Raw genomic sequence first — 23,652 nt, 5'->3', positions numbered from 1 at the left:
GTTGGTAGTCCCAGCAGAGAAGCTAAAGGACTGAATACGCCTAGTGACAAAATTAGCCTCTTATCCACAGATGACACCTCTAGACTACTGGTGAAGGACATTAGTGGGGAGATGAAGAGAAACCAGTGCTTGTATTGCCACTGTCTGTTCTACAGACAAGAGGACTTCGATCTTGAGGAGTGCTGATCTGTCAGTTTCCTTGAGCTCTGAGGTTTTCATGATTTTCAAGATTTAGGAGCACAACTCCCATTGTCCTCCAATATAATCTGTGCTCCTAAATCCCTCAGGAACTTTTTGAAAATCTTTGTTAGGACACAGATATTCAGGCCTGTCTATAAAGGCCTATACTCTAAGAATTTAGGTGTATTCTTATCACTTGGTTAGTTATAGAGATATAAAAGAAAGAATCAAAATCACTGTCTGCCGGTGTAAGGGCCTTCTCTTACCGCGACAGTCTGCAGCCCTCTTCTTAAGCTAAGGCCTTTGGCTAAACAGCAGAGGCAGCCATAAGCAGGGAAGTGAATGGTCATATCCTTACATTCCAAACTAGTCACATTGAAATAACGTGCTATTGGGCTATTAGGAATACAATCCTGTCCTAATAATGCCTATCACCTCCAGAGAAAGGGAATTGCCAAGGAGATGGAAAAGGAAACTTAGTTTGATAGCATCTTGTCTGGCAAGAATCCTCATTTCTGTGTTGTTCTATCACTGTAGTCCCCATTTCCCTATTGTTTGTTTGTATAATCTCTGTCTGGTTCTGTGATTGTTTCTGTCTGCTGTATAATTAAGTTTGCTGGGTGTAAACTAAGGTTAGCATTTCCCTCCCGACTTCAGGTCAACTATTTAGTATCAGGCCTAATTACCTCTAAACAGCTATGGTATCTGGGGTTAGACTAGGCATTGTCACATCTGCATTCAGCACTCCTGCCATGCTAAACTCTGGAAACATGAGGAAACTGCAAAGAGAACCTTCTTTTACATGCCTCAGATTTTCTCTCTTTCTAATTAAGAACTTTTCAGCCCACACTAAGTAAATAGCTTATAGTGCACCTAGGTCAGCAGCAGCAGCACACATACAGGAGTTTATAGGAACAGATAAATTCCTATTGGCTAGAAGTGGAACAGAAAAAAAGGTGTAACTGGTATAACTAATGTTTTTGACTGTATTCCTATTTACTAAATTAGAGTGGAGACACAGCAGAAGAGAAGCTCGAGAGCAGCTGGTGAGAAGGTCACCCGTTTCCAAGCTGGTTAGGCTGCTGTTTAGATCTCTCGTTCTTTGAAATAGCCTTCTGTGAGAAAATAAATTCCTTCATATCCCTAATTTTCTGCTAAATACAGGTATGATGGCCCTAATCAAAACTTTTTTTGAGTCTGCATGAGAGTATAAGACTTAGGATTCTTATCCAGATTTTCTGGAGGACCATCTATTTCTCCCCGCCCTAGTTTCCCAGAATACTTCAGTATACTGGCAGGCCCTCTCTCTGTGGCAGCTCCACTTCTAATAGCAGGTAAGCTGGTGTCCAAGGTAGGTAATTACCTGCTAAATTATGGGCCTTAAGACCAACCCCATTCGCAAAAGCACAGTCACAAATGGTTCTGACAATCTCGCTAATAGACACATTGTAAATAAATTAAAATGGTCTTTTAGGCTGTGGGAAATCTGATTTTCCCTTACATGTCTCATTCACTAATATACACAGCAAATTTAGTCAGTCTCTTGATTTTTAATCTTTCAGTTCCATGTAAGCACAGTATGTACAGTATAGAAAAGTATCTAATTTGTATACATCAGGCAAACCAAATTTGACCATATTAAGATATCACATTATTAATAGCTGTTTCCTTTAAATAGCCTTCAGTTTGCTTTAATCTTCTTTTTTGTGCATGATCTTGTGTGAGAAAAGAGGCTTTCATTCAGAGTTCTATTTTTATATGCAAATATACCATTTGATTATATATATATTTTTGTCCCTGTGTTATCATGAATATTTGCAATGAATGATATATGGGTTATATTTATGATTTGTGAGCTATTTCATACTATACCTGCTTGCCTGCTCATCTGCATATACAAAATCCCTGTTGATATTGATTTGTCTCATATACATATTAATCACACTTCTATTTTCAAAGATACTTTGTTATAAACAGTTTTTCCCCCAGAGTTATAGTAGCACAAAGATGTATTTTCAACTGAGCTCATCTCCATATATAATTTTTTGTTAACAATAAATCACCACTTTGTTACAGCCACCATATTCAATATTGACACACATTATATAGCTCTGACATATGGCTTCTGAGTAATTAAAGACCATGTAAACAGTTTACAGCTCACTTTGCAAGCCACTTCACAGTCCAATGACTTTAATAATATTCTGCAAATACCAAACAAAAAAAGGAAACCAGCAGAGTCTGTGAGAAGCAAGTGCCAGCAAAACAAACTGCATGATCAGAGCTGGTTTTATTCCTAACTGGTAAACTCCATGACCATACAAAATGATGACTTGTTTGCTGCATTCAAGCGATGAGCACAGTGCAGGAAATCCTTTGAAATAAAATTTAGTAGGTCAGATTAGCCATTGTGTTACTCCAATTTAATGCTCATTGAGTTCAACGCACTGATGTAAAGCAGCTGGAGTAAAGCAGGGGAGAATCAGGCCCTCTAACTGGGGTGAACAGATGTCTCAGGGTATTGCTATAAGGTTCCCTTCTATGGGACCATCTGCACCAATAACTTCTGTATACATGCCCCTTGACTGCAATACAGTTTTCCTCCCAACATGGTTTAATCTTGCTGTGTAGGTGGACCAACTTGTGTTTTAACTAGGGCTGTCAAGTGATTAAAAAAATTAATCACGATTAGTCTCACTGTTAAACAATAAAATACCATTTATTAAATATTTTTCGATGTTTTCTACATTTTCAAATATATTTATTTCAGTTACAACACAGAATACAAAGTGTAAAGTGCTCACTTTATATTTATTTACGCTTACAAATATTTGCACTGTAAAAAACAAAAGAAATAGTATTTTTCAATTCACCTAATACAAGTACTGCAGTGCAATCTCTTTATCATGAACGCTGAACTTACAAATGTAGAATTATATACAAAAAATGCATTCAAAAACAAAACAATGTAAAACTTTAGAGCTTACAAGTCCACTCAGTCCTATTTCTTGTTCAGCCAATTGCTCAGATAAAGAAGTTTGTTTACATTTTCAGGCGATAATGCTGCCTGCTTCTTGTTTACAATGTCACCTGAGAGTGAGAACAGGCATTCACAGGGCACTGTTGCAGCTGGCATTGCAAGATATTTGCATGCCAGCTGCGCTAAAGATTCAAATGCTCATTCATACTTCATCCACCATTCCAGAGGACGTGTCCATGCTGATGACAGGTTCTGCTCGATAACAATCCAAAGCAGTGGGGACCAACACATGTTCATTTTCATAACCTGAGTCAGATGCCACTAGCAGAAGGTTGGTTTTCTTTTTTAGTTGTTCAGGTTCTGTAGTTTCCACATCAGAGCGTTGCTCTTTTAAGACTTCTGAAAGCATGTTCCACACCTCGTCCCTAACAGATTTTGGAAGGCACTTCAGATTCTTAAACCTTGGGTTGAGTGCTGTAGCTATCTTTAGAAATCTCACATTGGTACCTTCTTTGTGTTTTGTCACATCTGCAGTGAAAGTGTTCTTAAAATTAACATGTGCTGAGTCATCATCCGAGACTACTATAACATGAAATATATGGCAGAATGCAGGTAAAACAGAGCCGGAGACATACAATCCTTCCCCAAGGAGTTCAGTCACAAATTTAATTAACACATTTTTTTTTAACGAGCGTCATCAGCATGGAAGCATGTCCTCTGGAATGGTGGCTGAAGTATGAAGGGGCATATGAAGCATTAGCAGCATTATCTCCCATAAATGTAAACAAACTTGTTTCTCTTAGCGATTGGTTGAACAAGTAGTAGTACTGAGTGGACTTGTAGGCTCCAAAGTTTTTCATTATTTTGTTTTTGAGTGCAGTTATGTAACAAAAAATATCTACATTTGTAAGTTCCAGTTTAACAATAAAGAGATTGCACTAAAATACTTGTATGAGATGAACTGAAAAATACTATTTCTTTTACCATTTTACAGTGCAAATATTTGTAATAAAAATAATATAAAGTGAACAGTGTACACTTTGTATTCTGTGCTGTAACTGAAATCAATGTATTTGAAAATGTAGAAAAACTTCCCAAAATATTTAATAAATTTCAATTGGTAATCTATTGTTTAACAGTGTGATTAAATTGCGAGTAATTTTTTTAATCATGTTTAATTTTTTGAGTTAACTGCAATTAAATTGACAGCCCTCGTTTTAACTATGCTCCTGAACCATGAACATGAGCACTGATGAGGATCTCATCAGAACTAAAAGACCAAATAGTATTTTAAACGTGTTGAGAGCTACTGAGTTGTAATCAGGTACCCTAACATGGTGGTAGTTACACATTATGGTGCAGGTGGGACATACAGTATCAGTTGTAATTCAGCCCTTTTTTCATGATGGAAAGCTGTTACTATGTGACCACTGTTCAGTGACTTATATTGAAATGTGCTGATGGTCTGTGTGTAGGACCTAGTTTACATATGTCCACTTCCACAAAAGCACTTCTGGCATTAATTAGTATCCACCCTGGCAGTGTGAAAAGAGAGACAAACACTGAATGGGCCATGGAGTCTGGGCTGCACTATCACCCTTAGAGGTAGTCCCTCTACTACTTCATAGCTGAGGCTGCACTGGTGGGTTGTTATAGAGAAATGTGTAACTGCTTCGTAGTCAAAAAGTCAATTTATTATTTCATCCTCTTTTAAAAGAAAAAAATGTTATTTTTATGAAGAACCCAATCTAATTGCATGAAGTGAATTGGAAGCTTTTATATTGACTTCATTTCGGAGTTGAATTGGAGATAAGAGGGGAAACACATTTAATCAAAATCAAGTACACATTATTTTGCTAAGGGTCTGAAGTCACATTACAGTGTGTTACAGAAAATTCAAAACTGCCAATCAAATAGACTTTTTTTTTCTTCCAATGGGACTTAAACATGCACTTAAAATTAAGCATATCCTTTAAGTGTTTTGCTAAACTGGGATGGTACCACCAACATGCTTAGAGTTAAGCAAATGCTTAAGTGCCTTGATGAATCAGGGAGTCTGCCAGTTTAGGCTCTGTGATACTTAGAGAACTGGACAAACAATACTACTGGGCAGAGGGATTTAGTCTCAAGAGAAAGTCAAAGGGTTGCATGTAAGAATGAACAACATGCTGGAGGCAATATTCTGGGAGCTGGGGCAAGGAGGATGGTGAGGAGCCAAGTAAGGAAACAGAGTAGATGATCACAATGGTCCCTTCTGATCTTATAAGCTGAGTCTATGACTTTCAACAGCAAAAGAACACTGGTCAGACTACTTGTTCTTTTTCCTCCAGTGGTGGAGGTGCACTGGGAACAAGGCTGTGTCAGAGAAATAGCGCAGAAACGGGTGCATTACACACCTGTTTACCAGATTAATTACACTCATAATTAATCAGACTGATTAATAACAGCTCAAGCCCTCTGTAATTATATGTGCTTATTCATCATGGTATCTGAACACTAATTACTAATTACATTAATAGGAAGTGGACATCTCTATCCTGTGGATGGCTTTGTAAAATCTCAGCACAAATCAGTAACTTCCCTTGCTTCCCATAAAACATACAGCAAACTAGTCCAATTATTCACTGGTGAAAGGGAAATTGGTTGACCCATAGTTCTGAACAGCAGTGCTGATTCTGAGTTGACATACTGTAATGAAGCACTGTAATGAATTCTCAGATTGCCATGGACTTTTGCTATGACATTTTCCTCATTAATTATGCTGACATTGTGTGCTGATCTCAACCCTTGCCCAAACACTATTTCTTGCAGATGTATTTGTGACAATGTTGTTTTGGAATGCTGGTTTATCTTTATTGTTTCAATTTTTCACAGATCTGTAACTAGATGAAAAACATATCCCTGCAGTGCAGAGAGAGAGAGTGGCTTGCTTGCAGAACAGGACAGTAAAAGAATCTGCAACCCCAAATCACTGTTTAAAATAACAGGTTGGTTCCTAGTGAATGCAATACGTACATTTTCTCTAGGTCACCGAGTCCTGAGAAAGCTCCTTTTGCAACGACTCTCACCTTGGTGAGGACAAATCTCCTGAAAATAAAGAAAATTCATGCTGATTATTTATTATGTATATCACAATACTGCCCAGTGGCCCCAGTCAGGATCGTCGTTCCACTGTTCTCTGGATGGCACAAACACAGAGGCAGAGAAGATTTTTGCCCCAAAGAATTTACAATTTAAGATGTTGAGCTGTCATTGTCATCATCAGTATGGATAACTCCCCATGTAGCCCTTACGCTTTAACAGTTTGCCCTGAGCAAGGGGCAGCATGCTGTTGTGCTGCCACTGAAGCATCCCAGGAGGCCAAATGTCACTCAATGAGTCACAGTTTCCCTTTTGGTCTCCACTGCTTTGGCAGGGAGTAAACAGTACTGGGTCCACACCTGGGATAACTATACTGTCCAATGCTTGGTGAGGCAGGGGATGGAGACATTCCCCATCCCCTCCTGCCCTCTCCCGCCCACCTGCATGTGGTGGTGGAAGAAATGGTTCTGTGGGGCCTTATTCACCTTCTGTACTGTGAGTGGTGGGATAGGTCACTGACACAAGGCACTAAAGGGTTGCCTTATACTCCCTGTACCTTGCACACAAGTCAGGCCACAATCTGACCCTAAATAATAGAAGTGCACAGACAATAGGGTGTCCGGTAATATCTGCTGTGGATGTAACTTTAGGAATCTATAGGGAATACTGTGTTTAACAGTTTGTGCTGATAATTACGCAGAGTATTCCACAGAATGGTGGTGGAACTAATGAGAACTTCAGAAAGTACTGCATGGTTCATGGAAGACTCTTTTCCACAAAAAAAATGTAAGAACATAAATGTCAGTGCACTGCTTTAGGCCCCTTCTACTAATGAAGGTTCATCTCTTTTAGCAGAGTAAACACAGGAAAATACAGAAATGTGCTGTAGTGCTTGACAAACAAAAAGGAGGGGTATCTACTGGTCCTTGGATAAATAACATTATCCTAATTAAAGGATTTTCCCCACAAATTTAATTATGTATAGTGGTGAAAAAATAATGAATTACTTATGCTAAAATTACCTGTTTATAAGGTTATTTAATACTACCTGAAAGGCCATTATGTGTTAGAAGCCAGAACAAGCAGCTGTGATATGGAGGGAATGAACCACACATCATACAGTGTGTTGGTAAAGGTTTCAGAGTGGTAGCCATGTTAGTCTGTAGAGACTAACAAATTTATTTGAGCATAAGCTTTCGTGGGCTAAAACCCACTTCATTAGATGCACAGAGTGAAAAACACAGTAAGCAGTATACAGCTTATATATACAGTATATATCTTTTACAGCACATGAAAAGATGGGAGTTGCCTTACCAAGTGGAGGGTCAGTGCTAACTAGACCAATTCAATTAAGGGAGAAGTAGCCTATTCTGAACAGTTGACAAAAAGGTGTGAGTATCAAAGGAGGGGAAATTACTTTTTGTAGTGACCCATCCACTCCTAGTCTTAAGTCAGGCCTAATTTGATGATGTCCAGTTTGCAAATTAATTCCACTTTTGCAGTTTCTTGTTGAAGTCTGTTTTTGAAGTTTTTTTGTTGAAGAATTGCCACTTTTAAGTCTGTTATTGAGTGTCCAGGGAGATTGAAGTGCTCTCCTACTGGTTTTTGAATGTTACAATTCTTAATGTCTGATTTGTGTCCATTTATTCTTTTGCATAGAGACTTGTCCAGTTTGGCCAATGTACATGGCAGAGGGGCATTGCTGGCACATGATGGCATATATCACATTGATAGATGTGCAGGTGAATGAGCCCCTGATTGTGTGGCTGATGTGGTTAGGTCCTATGATGGTGTCCCTTGAATAGATATGCAGACAGAGTTCGCAACGGGGTTTGTTGCAGGGATTGGGTCCTGGTTTCATGTGCTGTAATATTTATATTGCTTACTGTATGTTTCACTCCATGCATCTGATGAAGTGGGTTTTAGCCCACGAAAACGTATGCCCAAATAAATTTGTTAGTCTCTAAGATGCCACAAGGACTCCTCATTTTTGTGTTGGTAAAGGAATTTATCCTTATTTCCAGAACTGCTGTTGGCAACTGAAATCACACTCAAACCCTTTCAGGTACAAAGACAGATGCTGGCCATAAAAGAAAAAAAAAAGGACCTTTTTAATCAAAAAGCCACACACAGGTATGTCAAATATGCAATTCTCTCTCTCAGTCTATTTTTCCCCAGGAATGACATCTAATTGTTTCTTGAATTACCACAGAGGTTTTGTCTCAACAGCCTCACCTAATAGCAATTCCTTGCTTTTATCATCTCAGGGCCAAGAACTGTTTCCTAATGGTTGTTTTAAATCTGTTACCTTTTCATTTCCATTGATGTTGCCTTATTTTAATATCTGTACAGGGCTGGAAACAGGAACTTAGATTGATATTACCTACTGTACACCATTGCAGTTTATACCTATCTTTTAATAATCTGCACTTCAAGGCTAGAGAGACTTTCTATCCCATTGTTCACATCAAGTATTCACAGAATCTACTGTCCTCATTATGCTATGTAATTAGTCTAGAATTTCCATACAATGATCTTCTTTTAATTAAAATCTCAGGTAAGGATATTATCTTGCTGGAATTCCACTATAATGAATTTTTACTATGTAGCTGCATATCTTTGGTGGAATATGGCTCCTCATTTAGATCTCTGAATTTAAGTAGTTCAATATTTAAATACCTTGGGTGAAATTCATGTCTGGTTTAACTCCATTAACTTCCATGGGGTTATACCAGGAATGAATTCGCCGTCTCATATTTTCATTTAGTGAAAGATGATTGATTAAATCTATTTTGGACTTCATCATTCTCCTATTATTAATTATTATTATTATTAATTGAAACTGTTCAGAAATTGCTTCCATACACAGTGTCGCATAAGAATTGAGGCACTGAGATCATTATGCAAATGTTGAAGGATTAAAGAGCTTCCAGAAAAGGCCTAACCTGGATTAGGCAATTTGTAAAGCTTTCCCCAAACACGGTGAAGGTAGTTCATTCAAAGCTATGTCTGGACTTTCATAGTTCAGCTAAATACAATATAAGCCTCCAAAATACCCAGTACGCTTAGTGTTACATAGCTGAACCAATTAGGGAACTGTTTAGCTTTGATCTACTTTGAAACCTGTTCCAAACACCATTTTGTAGCAATAATTCCTTGACTAGGGATCCCTAGAAGGCATGTTCAGTATGAACAGCCATATATATTTTTGCCAGTATATAGAAATGCTCTAAATCAAATCCTCTTGATATGGATGCAGAGCATCAAGATGTGTATATACCTCTAATTAAGAGCTGGATTCTGCTACTCTTTAGTTACCCATGGTTCATACAATTACACACATGTAACTACATTCATGTGAGTAGGCCCATTGAACTCAGTGACACTACTCATATGAGTAAAACTACTTGTGTGGATATAAGTGTTTGCAGAATCAGGACCTTACTTTGCAACTTTAATCTGAATAAGTCATTTTGTCAAGTAAAGTGCTACTCAGTGTGAGTAAGGATGCCAGAATCAGACTGTTCTTTAATGTATTGGAGCTGTTAAAATTTAATTGGTGTTTAATAGCTAAATCTTGAACATCACTTAGAAAAATTTAGGACCAATTGTTCAATAAACCAATGTGCCTAACTAGGCTGTAATAAAGTTAGTCTTATTGATGCAAATAACATTGAAGGCATGTCTACACTGCAAGAAAATACCTGTGGCCGGCCTATGTCAGCTGACATATCTACATAAAATATAACCAACGACCGACCACTTCTTTAGTTTTTTTTTTTAGAATAATTTTAGTAGGGTCACATCTGACTAACATAAGTAGATGTTATGTTACTTAAGCTTAAGCATTTTTATGCCAAAACACAGAATAAGTCATAAGAGTCAAACTAAAAGATTAGAAAGGTTTATATACAATGGAAAGAAGCACATCTCTAATCACTGTACAACAGCCCTAGCCTGTGGGTGTTTTTATTTTGTGTTTATTTTTAGTAGCTGTATATGTTTTTTTCAATACTTAGTTAATTTTTATTAATTGCATTGTATAATAGCTGTGTGTGCAAATTGGATTATATATTTGTTTAGTGAAGTGTCTAATTTGCAATTTAAAAGTTTATATGAATAGCGTCTACACACTAATGGCCATAGCTCAAGCCCATTGGAGGGAACGGAAAGACTCCCAATGACTTCAAAGGATTTTTGGATCAGAAAAGAAATGGAACAATATAAAAAACACAATAAAACTTGAGTCTTGGGCACAATTTATCAGAGTTCTGTTTCCTAATCCAGTTTCGTCTTTCAGTACAATCAGTGACGAGTAGCCAAGTGTCCAGGTACTTGTTGTACTTTTTTTTTGTTAGGCAAATCATGGTGTCTAACCTCCATATACAGACTATCAGTCTTGCAAGTTGGAAGACACCTCTAATAGGTCATCTGGTCCCCTTCTGGGGTTTTATGGTAAGATTTTATCAGTAAGCCAGATTCTGATTTCACTTACCACGGTGTAAGTTTTAAAAAAACTCTAGTGACACTAAAGCTTTTATTATTATTTGTATTATGGAAATGCCTACTGGCCTCAACTGAGATTAGAGTCCCATTGTGCTAGGCATTGTACAAACACAGCAAATATCCCTGCCCCAAATATATTACAATCTACATAGACAAGACAGGCAAATGTGGGAGGAGAAATAAGCACAGAGAGGTGAAATGATTTGCCCAAAATCACACAGCAAATCAGTTAATTAGCCATAAATGGTTCTCCAGGGTCCTGACTCCAGGAATTCCAGATTTACAGTATGTAACATAACTGAATCTGGCACATTATTCCTAAACCATCCCTAATATACAGTATGTTTCTCTATCAAGCCTTAAATATCTCCACTGATGGTGACACTGCAGTCTGCTGTGGAAGCTTGTTTCATTGCATAATTGTTTTTTTATAGTTAATGTTCTAATATTTAACATATATTTCCTACTCCAGCCTAAACCTGTTTTTGCGACTAATAAGGATAATTGATTTCTACTCTATTTGTAACATCCTTTTGTGTCTTTATGTACAATTATGTCTCTCCTCATACTTAGTTTCTTTGCACTGAATATGCTCAGGTCTCTCAATGGTTTTCCCAAACCTTTTATCATTTTAGTTACTTTCCTATGAACTGAAGGTCTGTCTTTTAGGAAAAATGGATGCAACAGTGTTCCATTTAAGGCCTGATCAGTGCAGAGTGGAAAAGAACCTTCACTTGTTGATTTATTCAGGATATAATACAGATATATCTAGATGTAGTTATTTAAAACATTTCAGAGGCACTATTGATAAGAATCTAAATGCTGTTCAATAATCAATATACAACTTTATGTCACAATGAAAGAACAAACAGCTCAAGCACACAACTAACTAGAACCAGAGGATCTGGTGTAACCAAAATGCCGAAGCTACAGGTAAACCACCCAGCCAATGAAAAAGTTACCTGACACAGAAGATGGGAATTAAAAGGAGGTAGCAAATGATCATGAATAAGCTCACCTAAACACATGAGGCATGCCTCATGCTCTGAAGGCAGCAATCAAAGGATTCTATTGAACCTTCTCCTGGAGAAAGAGTTTTACAGCTGAAGATCCTCAGGTATGACAGACAAGAGATAGATGGTGTCAAGGACAGGGAAAGGGGCAGTCTTGTCTAATGGTTAGAACAAGACCCCAGCCAAATGGTTAGAGCTGAGAACAGGAACCGGGAACCAGAGCCAGAGCCAGAAGCTGGGCAAAGGCACAGGGCCAGAACAGATGGGAGCGGAACAGGAACAAGGCTAGGAACAAGACAGTCACAGAAGAGATCACAGCCAAGGCAGAAGTGTTGAGTAGCTGCTGAGCTTAAATGCAGACCTGTTGTCTCCTTGCATCCAGTCCATCAGGCAATTCTGCCACTGCCCAGCTGGGCTTATTAACTGGCCTGAGAGCTGAGCTGACTAGCCCCAGCCTCAAGTGAGAGAACTCAAGTTCACAGTTCCTGACAGAAGGAAAAGCAGAGGCACAGAGAAGAAAAGTGAATGTCCTGACCTCCACCTGGTCCAAACTGAACTAATGATGGAAAGCAGACCCATCCCAGCATATAACAACTCTCAAGAAGGAATAGAGGGCAAGAAGTAATCATGCAAACACCTGGGACCTATATTATGAATAAGTCTTTAAAAAGCAGATAAATCAGAATGCAACAAAACTGGCATTTCAGGGCCAATTTTTTTTAAGTACCAAAGTTGGATATGCAAACCATGCATGGGTGCATAGACAAGTATTTGTGCATGCAAAACATGTAGTTTATGCACCAATAGGCATTTACACATGCAGATATATGTTTTGTGTGCACTGTTAACTGTTTATGCCTGAATGCAAATATATTTTGCATGTCTAACATAGACACCTAGTTTGGAGGACTTGGTCCTAAAATATCTTCTTGGCTGGCACCTGGAAGGCCATTTAGGCAAAGGCCTTTACCTAACCATGAGCTAGATTCTTATCCTTACTTCACAAAGTAGCTAAACTGAAATCAAACTACCAAATCCTATAGCAACTATTTCCAACAACTGCCAATAACCTTGTAGAATGAAGGACTTTCGCTTATTATCATAAGTTATATTAGCAAGAAAAGATTAATCTCTGCATCATAAAGCAAACATGAATTTAGGTCTTTCAAAATACTCTTTAAAACTTATTTTACTGACCTATTTAAAAGTCACATACAGTTAATCAGAAAGCATATGTGTTGTAGAATTATCTTCCTTGGCTCATGTAAAATGCAAATTCATGATGTTAAAATGAACTACATAAAGCATGTACCTAAACTTTAGAATTTAAGTAAAGTACCACAATAAAAAGAAAGAGCCAAGACTCAGTGACCATAATGCCAAATCACCAGATTCCGTTCCAAAAAAATAAATATGATAGAATTTGAAGAACATTTTACTTCAATTTCTGAGGTAATAGACTGATGTTATCACCTTCTAATCCTCTGCAGAAATGTGTATTTTGTCAGAAAGAAAGATTTACTGAGAAATTTAATTTCCTCTCTTTGCAAGTTTTCCCTCCGCTTTGTGTTCCAGCACAAACAACAACAAATGAGTCTCCACTTTACAAAAAAAGCCATGAACCCTTTTCTGTACACTATTTCTTTCTCTTGCTAATATGCAAAAAAGAAAAAAAACTGTTCCAAATTGTTATATTTTTTTCTTGATTGACCACTGGAACACTTTACTTTTTATGTAACAACATTAGGAAAATAGACGTGATGGACAAGAGCCACAAGTGATGTAATTCAGTGTAGCTTCATTGATCTGGCTCTAAGCTTATGATCTTATTTCCACTGAAGTCAATGGAAAATTCCTTTGGGCCCAATTCTGATCTCACTTAAACTTGTGAAAATCATGAGTAACTCTACTACATTAAATAGAGTGAGATCAGAACCAGTCCTACTGACATCGATAGGATTAAGGTCGGGGCAATGAACATAATTTTGCTAGAAAGGCCTATAAGTACAAATACATTAGCATAAGGATATTTTCCTCAACAGTATAGGAAAGGACCAGTATTTTCAGTAAGAAAAATACCTTATTAACAAATGTAATGTGACAAGTCCTGCTGCTCCTATGGTGAAGTAGGTTTTCGGGTCCAAGAAGCCAGGGCTATGATTTTGGATTGGAAAGTCATATGATCAATTTAGAGGTTTTTATTGGAGAGTGTTTGTTGTTTTTGGCAATGCCTATTAATATGTAAAAAAATCATTCAGCACGTGTTCTAAGTTTCCCTTTAAACCAACCATACAAACCCAACAGGAGTCTCTGAACTTCATTACACCATCAGTTTTTAAGCAGAACTCAACACTGATTTGAAAATCCTGTCTAGTCATGGGTTAGCAGTGGTCCCTCTCTGTCTGAATCATAGAATATCAGAGTTGGAAGGGACCTCAGGAGATCATCTTGTCCAACCCCCTGCTCACAGCAGGACCAATCCTCAATTTTTGCCCCAGATCCCTAAATGCCCCCCACAAGGATTGAACTCACAACCCTGGGTTTAGCAGGCCAATGCTCAAACCACTGAGCTATCCCTCCCCCCCGGGATCAGTCAGTGCAAGATCACTCCACCTCACTACATCACTGAGCTTCGCCCACGGTCAGGGAATTAGCAGAGCACTGCGCAGACAATGTCTCCAGCCTGCAGTCCAGGCAGAGCTGCAAATGAATCTCTGGGCACCAGGCCTTCCATCAGGACAGGGCTGCAAACAGTTTAAGGTCTACAGTCTACAGTCAGGGCAGGGCCGCCAAGGTCCATGAGCCCAGGCCCTCAGTCAGGGCAGGACAGCAAACCGTTTATGGCTCTGGCCTATAGTCAGGGCAGAGCAGCACAGGGGTCTGGCATCCTAGCTCCAGCAGATGGCCGACGAACACAGGCCTCTTGGCCTAGAGAGGGGATGGGGTGGCAGGGGAACCCGGTCTCACCTGACTCCACTGGGCCCCAACCCAGAGCCCTAACGGTGGCAGAGTATTTCACCACTGGGGAATCCAGCCACAACATGCTGACTGCAGTCTTCCAGCTCAGGTTCAGGCAGGAAGTATTTATCACTTTCAGCAGCTGCAGTCCAACTGAACTCCAGGACCCACCCTTTATACATCCTGTCCCACCTCCTGACTTCCAGTGGGAGGGGTGAGGATGCTCTAGCTCTGCCCACTCATATTCAGAGCGTGGTCCCTCCCCCTCTTGCTCAGTAGAAGGCCACTCCATCTCAATGCATCCTGTGTTCCCAGTTTTTCCTATAAAGCTTATTTTATTGTAGCCATCTCATGCCTCAGTCCTCCAGAGCTAAATTGCTCAACCCAAGGAAGGGCTTCAGGAAGCCCTGAAGACAGAGGAACCAGCATCCTTCTCTTGCAGAGAGAGTAGCATGCAGCATGTGCCCAGTGGGTCCACAATCTTGCACATCCTGAAGCACTGGTTGCAATTAGGAGATCTAATAAAAACTAATGGCATGCTATTGCCCTGTAATTTCTAATTCTGAAAAGCTCCAAGTTCTTGTTATAATTTTCCAAGATCAAAATAGCTCAGAATGGTTGTTTCTGATGTTCTGTTAATGTTTGTCACCAGAAATTAGCTTCTGGAAACAATCCGGTAAATGTAAACTGGTTTCAGTGAGTGCTGAGGTACTCAGCACTTTTCAGAAGAGAGGGTAGCACTTACTAGTATCAGGCTCCCATTTGGCCATTTTTCAAAATATGTGTTTTAGTTTTCTTTTGCTAACAAATGCATTTATTTATGTTTATGTGTAGGTCAGTAGACAGTTTCCCAGACTGTGGTCTACAAAGCACTTGCTGGTTGTTTGCAGCCACAGAGTTGCTAGCCTCCCAAGCATCTAAATATCATTAATTAGGTCCTAAGAACCCATGCGACTAGCTTTAAAATGATGAGATTTTAAAAAAATAATACATGCTGGGGTTTGTGACTGACTGTACCAGACTCTGAGGACCCTTGCTGGAGGCCTCATGGCCCTGCCACACCTTGCCCCAGAAAAGGGCCATGGAGTGGGTCCTCTAAGCTGCCTAGAATGGGTGTGTGGGACACAGCCAGTTGGAGCCCAGCAGGCTAGTATAAAAAGAGCTGCAGGGCCAGAGTGAGAGCAGTTCCTTGCGGGAGCTAGAGGAGTGTAGACAGTGTGCCTGGCTGCCAGGACCTTGGACAGAGCAGTGCTGGCAGAAGCTGGAGGGAGCAAGAAGAAGCCCTGGGCTGGTTGCTGGGACTCCATTAGTAGGGCCCTGCATGGATACAAAAATGTGTATCTGCATCCAACTCGCGATCTGCAAAAATTGTTTGCGGATGCGGATATCCATGGATTTGAAGGCCTCTAAACAACTCCAACAGGTCAATGCGTAGCAGCGGTAACAGTGATGCTGGAACCAGGGGGGTAGGGCCCTCCCACTTTTGAAAAGTGGGGGAACCTGGCCCATCCACTTTTCACTGGCGCTGACCCTGCCCCTTTCCCCTCTTTTTTCCCCCCGAGGATCCACCATCCCTGTCATAAATATAAAGGGAAGGGTAACCACCTTTCAGTTTACAGAACTATAAAATCCCTCCTCGCCAGAGGCAAAACCCCTTCACCTGTAAAGGGTTAAGAAGCTAAGATAACCTTGCTGGCACCTGACCAAAATGACCAATGAGGAGACAAGATACTTTCAAAGCTGGACGGGGGGGGGGCGGGCAAAGGGTCTATTGGTCTGTGTGATGCTTTTGCTGGGACCAGGTCAGGAATGCTCTTCAGAACTTCTGTTAAATTAGTAAGTAATCTAGCTAGAAATGTGTTAGATTTTCTTTTGTTAAATGGCTGGTAAAATAGGTTGTGCTGAATGGAATGTATATTCCTGTGTTTTGTGTCTTTTTGTAACTTAAGGTTTTGCTGAGAGGAATTCTCTATGTTTTGAATCTGATTACCCTGTAAGGTATTTACCATCCTGATTTTACAGAGGTGATTCTTTTACTTTTTCTTTAATTAAAATTCTTCTTTTAAGATCCTGATTGCTTTTTCATTGTTCTTAAGATCCAAAGGTTTGGGTCTGTCTTCACCTATGCAAATTGGTGAGGATTTTTATCAAGCCTTCCCCAGGAAAAGAGGTGTAGGGCTTGGGGGAATATTTTGGGGGGAAGACGTCTCCAAGTGGGCTCTTTCCCTGTTCTTTGTTTAACACGCTTGGTGGTGGCAGCATAAGGTTAAAGGACAAGGCAAAGTTTGTACCTTGAGGAAGTTTTTAACCTAAGCTGGTAAGAATAAGCTTAGGGGGTCTTTCATGCAGGTCCCCACATCTGTACCCTAGAGTTCAGAGTGGGGAAGGAACCTTGACAACCCCTCCTCCCAGGCCAGTATGGAACCCAGCCGAGGAGCTAGGGCAGCTGTGGGGAGCTGCGATGGACCCTCCACCTGCCCACAGTTTGGGGTAGGGTGGGGCTGAAAGCAGCTCCTGGCCCATGTTCCCATCCCCAAGACTCTCCTTATGGCCGAGGGCAGGTGGAGGGTCCATAACTCCATGCTGGCTCCCTATAGTTGCTTGCGTGGCTCTCCCCGACCCAGTTCCCCCACCGCCCCCACTTCTCCCCAGAAACCTCCTTCCCCAATGCCTGCTCTACCCCCACCATACCTTGTTCTGTGATCTGGGTAGGAAGGCTACAATCCTGGGCAGTGCCTCCTTTCCAGAGTGGGGGAGAGCTTGGACATGCCTATGCAGCTGTGGGGGGCTGTAATGCATGCAGACTTGGCCCCAGGCACAGAGTGGCAATAACTACTTTCCCTTCATTGCACAGGCCCTTGCCAACGCCCTAGTTTAAATTACAACACCACAGCTCTTTCAAAATGGGGCTTGGTTCACTCCCTTCTGGGAGTTATTGTTTACCTCCTCTGTCAAAGCAACCTGGGGACTACAACTCCCAGAATGCCCAACAGGCTAGCTGCATGATTCAGAGAGCCGAGCTGGAGCCTGCAGGCTGCATGACAGCTGCTTTTAGGATGACCAGACAGCAAGTATGAAAAATCAGGACAGGGAGTGGGGGATAATAGGCTTCTATATAAGAAAAAGCCTCTAATATCGGGACATCTGGTTACCCTAGCCGCTCTGTTCTGGTGAATCTGTGCTGCAGACCCCTGCATGGAAACAAAATGTGTATCTGCTTCTGAGCTGCTATCCACAAAAAAGGTCTGTGGATATAAAGCAGATACCCACAGATTTGCAAGGCTCTATCCATTAGGACAAGGCCCTGATGTAAAGATGAAGAAGGTTGCTGGGCTGTGGGGAAGTGGCCCTGGAAATCAAAGCAGCAGTGTGGCTTAGATAAAGGGTCATGGCTGCTATTTACACGGTCCCTTGAGTAGTGTGCTCCTCATTAGCCACTGGGGGAAGTGGTCTGGACTTTGAGGCATCCCAAAAGGGGAACTGAACCCTTTAGTGGCCCAGCAAGAGAGCTGGGGCCTGAAAGGCCCAAAGAGGGTGAGGACTTTTGCCTCCAGGAGGGAAGTCCGGAGTACAGCTTGATACCAGGGCCAAGTCCATTGATAGATTACAATACTAACTAAGGACCTAAGCCCAAGGAGGTCTACGGCGAGAGAAAGTGCAGAGACGCATGCACTCAACCAGTGGTCACTCACTAGAGGTATGTGAATCCCATTACAGGTTTTTTTTATTTTCCTTCTGGTTTCAGAGCCTACAGGTGCACTCATGTCATGTTTAGAAGCTTTTTTCCAAAACCATGAAGGATGAAAACTTACTTTAAAAAAAAATGAGAGCTGAGAGTCTCACGAAACCTCTTGATTCCAGGAGCTAGAAGGGAAAAAATATCAAATATCACATGGCTCATGATAAAATTATGAGAATTGGCAACACCACTGACAGCTGAAGCTCTGCATTCTAGGCTTGTTTCAGCTTTAAATGGTCTGAAGGTAAAGTCCTATGTACAGCACATTATAGTAGCTTCACTTCAAAGTGACAGATGTGTGGACTAGAGCCAAATATTAAAAACAACCACCAGCAGCTTTACAAAGCAGGATGAGAATCTACCGAGGTCACGGTAGTGGGCAGAGGTCAGAGTTTCAAGGAGAAAATAGATAATATAAATTTTTATGGAGAAGAGTGAAAAATATTTCTTCAGTGAACTTCCCAAGACAGACTGACAGACCAAATAAATGTCTTACTCTTACATATTGTTTTTAAATGAGCAAGACAAAGTTGGTCAGATAATACCTTTAAGTCTAGGGATGGAAGCAGAATGTCTGAGCTAAATAGAAATTGGGAAAGATTGTTAAGTGGAAGGGGTAACATATGTTGGAGGCAGTCACTTGAAATGAAGTGGGCAATCAGATTAGTTTGTTATACATAAAGGATCTGAAGCAGACAATTAAGGGTAGTACATAAGAACATAAGAATGGCCATACTGGGTCAGACCAAAGGTCCATCCAGCTCAGTATCCTGTCTGCTGCCAGTGGCCAATGCCAGGTGCCCCAGAGGGAGTGAACCTAACAGGTAATGATCAAGTGATCTCCTGGCATCCATCTCCACCCTCTGACAAACAGAGGCTAGGGACACCATTCCTTACCCATCCTGGCTAATAGACATTAATGGACTTAACTTCCATGAATTTATCCAGTTCTTTTTTAAACCCTGTTATAGTCCTCGCCTTCACAACCTCCTCAGGCAAGGAGTTCCACAAGTTGACTGTGCGCTGTGTGAAGAAGAACTTCTTTTTATTTGTTTTAAACCTGCTGCCCATTAATTTCATTTGGTGTCCCTTAGTTCTTATATTATGGGAACAAGTAAATAAATTTTCCTTATTCACTTTCTCCACACCACTCATGATTCTATATACCTCTATCATATTCCCCCTTAGTCTCCTCTTTTCCCAGCTGAAAAGTCCTAGCCTCTTTAATCTCTCCTCATATGAGACCTGTTCCAAACCCCTAATCATTTTAGTTGTCCTTCTCTGAACCGTTTCTAATGCCAGGCTTCCCACGCAAACAACTGATTTGTGGGAAGCCGGGGAGGGGGGGCAGAGAAGCAGAGCGGGGCGGCGCATTCAGGGGAGGAGTCGGAGTGGAGGTGAGCTGGGGCTGGGCATGGGGAGCTGCTGGTGGGCGCTCTGCACCCATCGAATTTTCCCCGTGGGTGCTCTAGCCCCAGAGCACCCACAGGGTCGGCTCCTAAGGCGCCACTTTTGACTGGTTGTTAAATTTAGAAGCCCTTTTAGAACCAGTGCGAATCGGCTCCAGCTCACCACTGCCTCTATTATGCTGTCTTTGAAAAGTGTCCATCCAGCTTGCAGGGATTTCACTCTAGTCATTGTACCTTTTAATTTCTGTACCTTTTAATTTCTGTTTAATTAATGTCCTCATTCTTGCATAGTTTCCCTATGCATAGGAGGCAGCGTGGTGTTGTAATGAGTCATAAAACCAGTGTCCCTGTTAAAACTTTGTCTAGCAAAATTATGAATTTAAGTCCCCAGGCTTCCTTTTGAAGGGATTGTGCAGGTTTCCCTTGAAGACAAATACTGATGGAGTGATCACTTTGAGAAAAGTGTTCACCCTTGGGTGATATGGTGTTTTTTTCTCACCATTTTTTCCTGTGGAGATTCATTTGAGAGCATACTGATAATCTTGTTTCACACACATAGTTATTGGGGCATTTGATGCACCGGAGGTACACCATATGTTGGGATAAGCATGTGTAGGCCCCATGAATCTTGCAAGGAGCTTTGTATGGGGTATTGTTTATCACAGCAGTGGAGATATGTCTGCAGGTTTTGCATCCGTTCTGGTAGGATTTAGTGCTGCTTTGACTTGGTCTGAGGAGTTTGCTTCTGGTGATGAGCTTGGGGAGGACAGAGGGTTGGTTGAAGGCCAAAAGAGAGGGTTCATGAAAGATTTCTTTCAGGATATGGTCCCCATCAAATACGGGTTGTATATATTTGATGATACAACATATGGGTTCCAGTGTGAGGTGGTAGGTGAGAAGTAAGTGGTGTTCAGTCAGTGAGTTTCTTTTTCCTGTATTGAAGCAGGTTCTTCTGGGCTATTTGGGTGGCCCTTTCCATGATGTGATCTATTTCTCTGGAGTGTCCTTGTTTAGTGAAGGCAGTTTTAAGTGTGTTAGCGGTGTAACCTGGACTTCCTCTTGGAGCAAAGTCTTTGGTATCTGGTAGTGCAGGGCTGTAGATAACAGATTTGTTTGGTGTGCCTGGGGTGGTTTCTGGTCTGTGGCGGTAAGTGTGGTGATTCCTGGGTTTCTCATATATAGTTGTTTGTAGGGTTCCATTGTTTAAGTTAAACATTGTGTCCAATAAGTTTATGCTGGTGTGGGAGTGTTCTAGAGAGAGTTTGATGGTTGTGGTTGAAGTTGTTGTAAAAATCTAAAAAGCTCTTCTATCCAGGGGATGAAAATATAATTGTATCTTAGATATGTCATTGCTTTGTGGTGCATTTTTCCATAAAATCTGCCTTGAGGTGGCCAATGAAGCAGTTGGCATTTTCGGGAGCCATCCTAGTACCCCTGGCTGGTCCCATGGTTTTGACAAACTGTTTGTTGTTAAATGTGATGTTGTTGTGGGTGAGGATGAAATGAATGAGTTTGGCAATGTGTTTTGGATGGATTTCTGAGTGCTGTGCATTATCTTGTATGTGTTTGAGGAAAGCAGTGATGCCTTCCCAGTGAGGGACATTCGAATACAGGAAGGTGACATGATAGCAAGGATGCTGTTCTGAGGGAGGTTGTTAATGTTGTGGAGTTTCTGGAGGAAATCAGTATTTTGCAAGAAGTTGGCCCTTTGTGTGGTAAGGGCTGTTGATTAAACAATAACTCACGTGACTAACTCAAAAAATTAGTAACAATTAAAAAATTAATTGTGATTAATCACAGTTTTAATCGCACTGTTAAACAATACCAATAGACATTTATTAAATATTTTGGATGTTTTTCTACATTTTCCTATATATCATACTCTGTGTTGTAATTGAAATGAAAGTGTGTACTATTTTTTATTACAAATATTTGCACTGTAACCATGATAAACAAAAGAAATAGTATTTTCAATTCACCTCATACAAGTAGTGTAGTGCAATCTCTTTGTTGTGAAAGTGCAGTTTACAAATGTAGATTTTTTTTTTGTTACGTAACTGCACTCAAAACCAAAACTATGTAAAACTTCAGAACCTACAAATCATAGAATATCAGGGCTGGAAGGGACATCAGGAGGTCATCTAGTCCAACCCCTGCTCAAAGCAGGACCATTCCCCAACTAAATCATCCCAGCCAGGGCTTTGTCAAGCCTGACCTTAAAAACCTCTAAGGAAGAAGATTCTACCACCTCCACAGGTAACTCATTCCAGTGCTTCACCACCCTCCGAGGGAAAAAGCTTTTTCCTAATATCCAACCTAAACCTCCCCCACTGCAACTTGAGACCATTACTTCTTGTTCTGTCATCTGCCACCACTGAGAACAGTCTAGATCCATCCTCTTTGGAACCCCCTTTCAGGTAGTTGAAAGCAGCTATCAAATCCCCCCTTACTCTTCTCTTCTGCAGACTAAATAATCCCAGTTCCCTCAGCCTCTCCTCATAAATCATGTACTCTAGCCCCTAATCATTTTTTGTTGCCCTCCACTGGACGCTTTCCAATGTTTCCACATCCTTCTTGTAGTGTGTGGGCCAAAACTGGACACAGTACTCCAGATGAGGCCTCACCAATGCCGAATAGAGGGGAATGATCACGTCCCTTGATCTGCTGGCAATGGTCCTACTTATACAGCCGAAAATGCCGTTAGCCTTCTTGGCAACAAGGCACACTGTTGACTCATAGCCAGTTGCTTGTCCACTGGAACCCCTAGGTCCTTTTCTGCAGAACTGCTGCCTAGCCGTTCAGTCCCTAGTCTGTAGCAGTGCATGGGATTCTTCCGTCCTAAGTGCAGGAGTCTGCACTTGTCCTTGTTGAACCTCATCAGATTTCTTTTGGCCCAATCCTCTAATTTGTCTAGGGCCCTCTGTATCCTATCCCTACCCTCCAGCATATCTCCCACTTCTCCCAGTTTAGTCTCATCTGCAAACTTGGTGAGGGTGCAATCCACACCATCCTCCAGATCATTTATGAAGATATTGAACAAAACCGGCCCCAGGACTGACCCTTGGGGCACTCCGTTTGATACTGGCTGCCAACTAGACATGGAGTCATTGATCACTACCCGTTGAGCCTGATGATCTAGCCAGCTTTCTATCCACCTTATAGTCCATTCATCCAGCCCATACTTCTTTAACTTGCTGGCAAGAATACTGTGGGAGATTGTATCAAAAGCTTTGCTAAAGTCAAGGAATAACACATCCACTGCTTTCCCCTCATCCACAGAGCCAGTTATCTCATCATAGAAGGCATAGAAATCCACTCAGTCCTATTTTGTGTTCAGCCAATCACTAAAACAAACAAGTTTGTTTACATTTATAGGAGATAATGCTGCCCTCTTCTTATTTACCATATCACCAGAAACTGAGAACAGGCATTTTCATGGAACTTTTGTACCTGGTACTGCAAGGTATTTACGTGCCAGATATACTAAACATTCATATGCCCCTTCATGCTTTGGCCACCATTCTGTACGACATGCTGATGACGTTCGTTAAAAAAATAATGTGTTAAATAAATTAGTGACTGTACTCCTTGGGGGAGAATTGTATGTCTCCTGCTCTGTGTTTTACCCACTTTTTGCCATATATTTCATGTTATAGCAGTCTTTCTTCGATGATGACCCAGCACATGTTGTTCATTTTAAGAATACTTTCACTGCAGATCTGACAAAACGCAAAAAAGGTACCAATGTGAGATTTCTAAAGATAACTACAGCACTTGATCCAAGGT

General features: G+C 40.9%; 1 protein-coding gene across 1 annotated transcript in view; it reads right to left on the bottom strand.

The window, feature by feature from the left end:
• Window positions 1–23,652, bottom strand: part of FSHR (follicle stimulating hormone receptor) — a 162,327-nt gene that overhangs the window by 93,518 nt on the left and 45,157 nt on the right. The window contains exon 2 of the mRNA XM_084622308.1: window positions 6,176–6,247. Coding sequence (XP_084478434.1) covers window positions 6,176–6,247 — 72 coding nt within the window. The remainder of the gene's footprint in view (window positions 1–6,175; window positions 6,248–23,652) is intronic.

Source organism: Lepidochelys olivacea, assembly GCF_965140295.1.
Source record: "Lepidochelys olivacea isolate rLepOli2 genome assembly, chromosome: 3".
Lineage (NCBI taxonomy): Eukaryota > Metazoa > Chordata > Testudines > Cheloniidae > Lepidochelys > Lepidochelys olivacea.
Note: the sequence above shows the minus strand (reverse complement) of the source record. Positions and strands in the feature narration are given on the sequence as shown.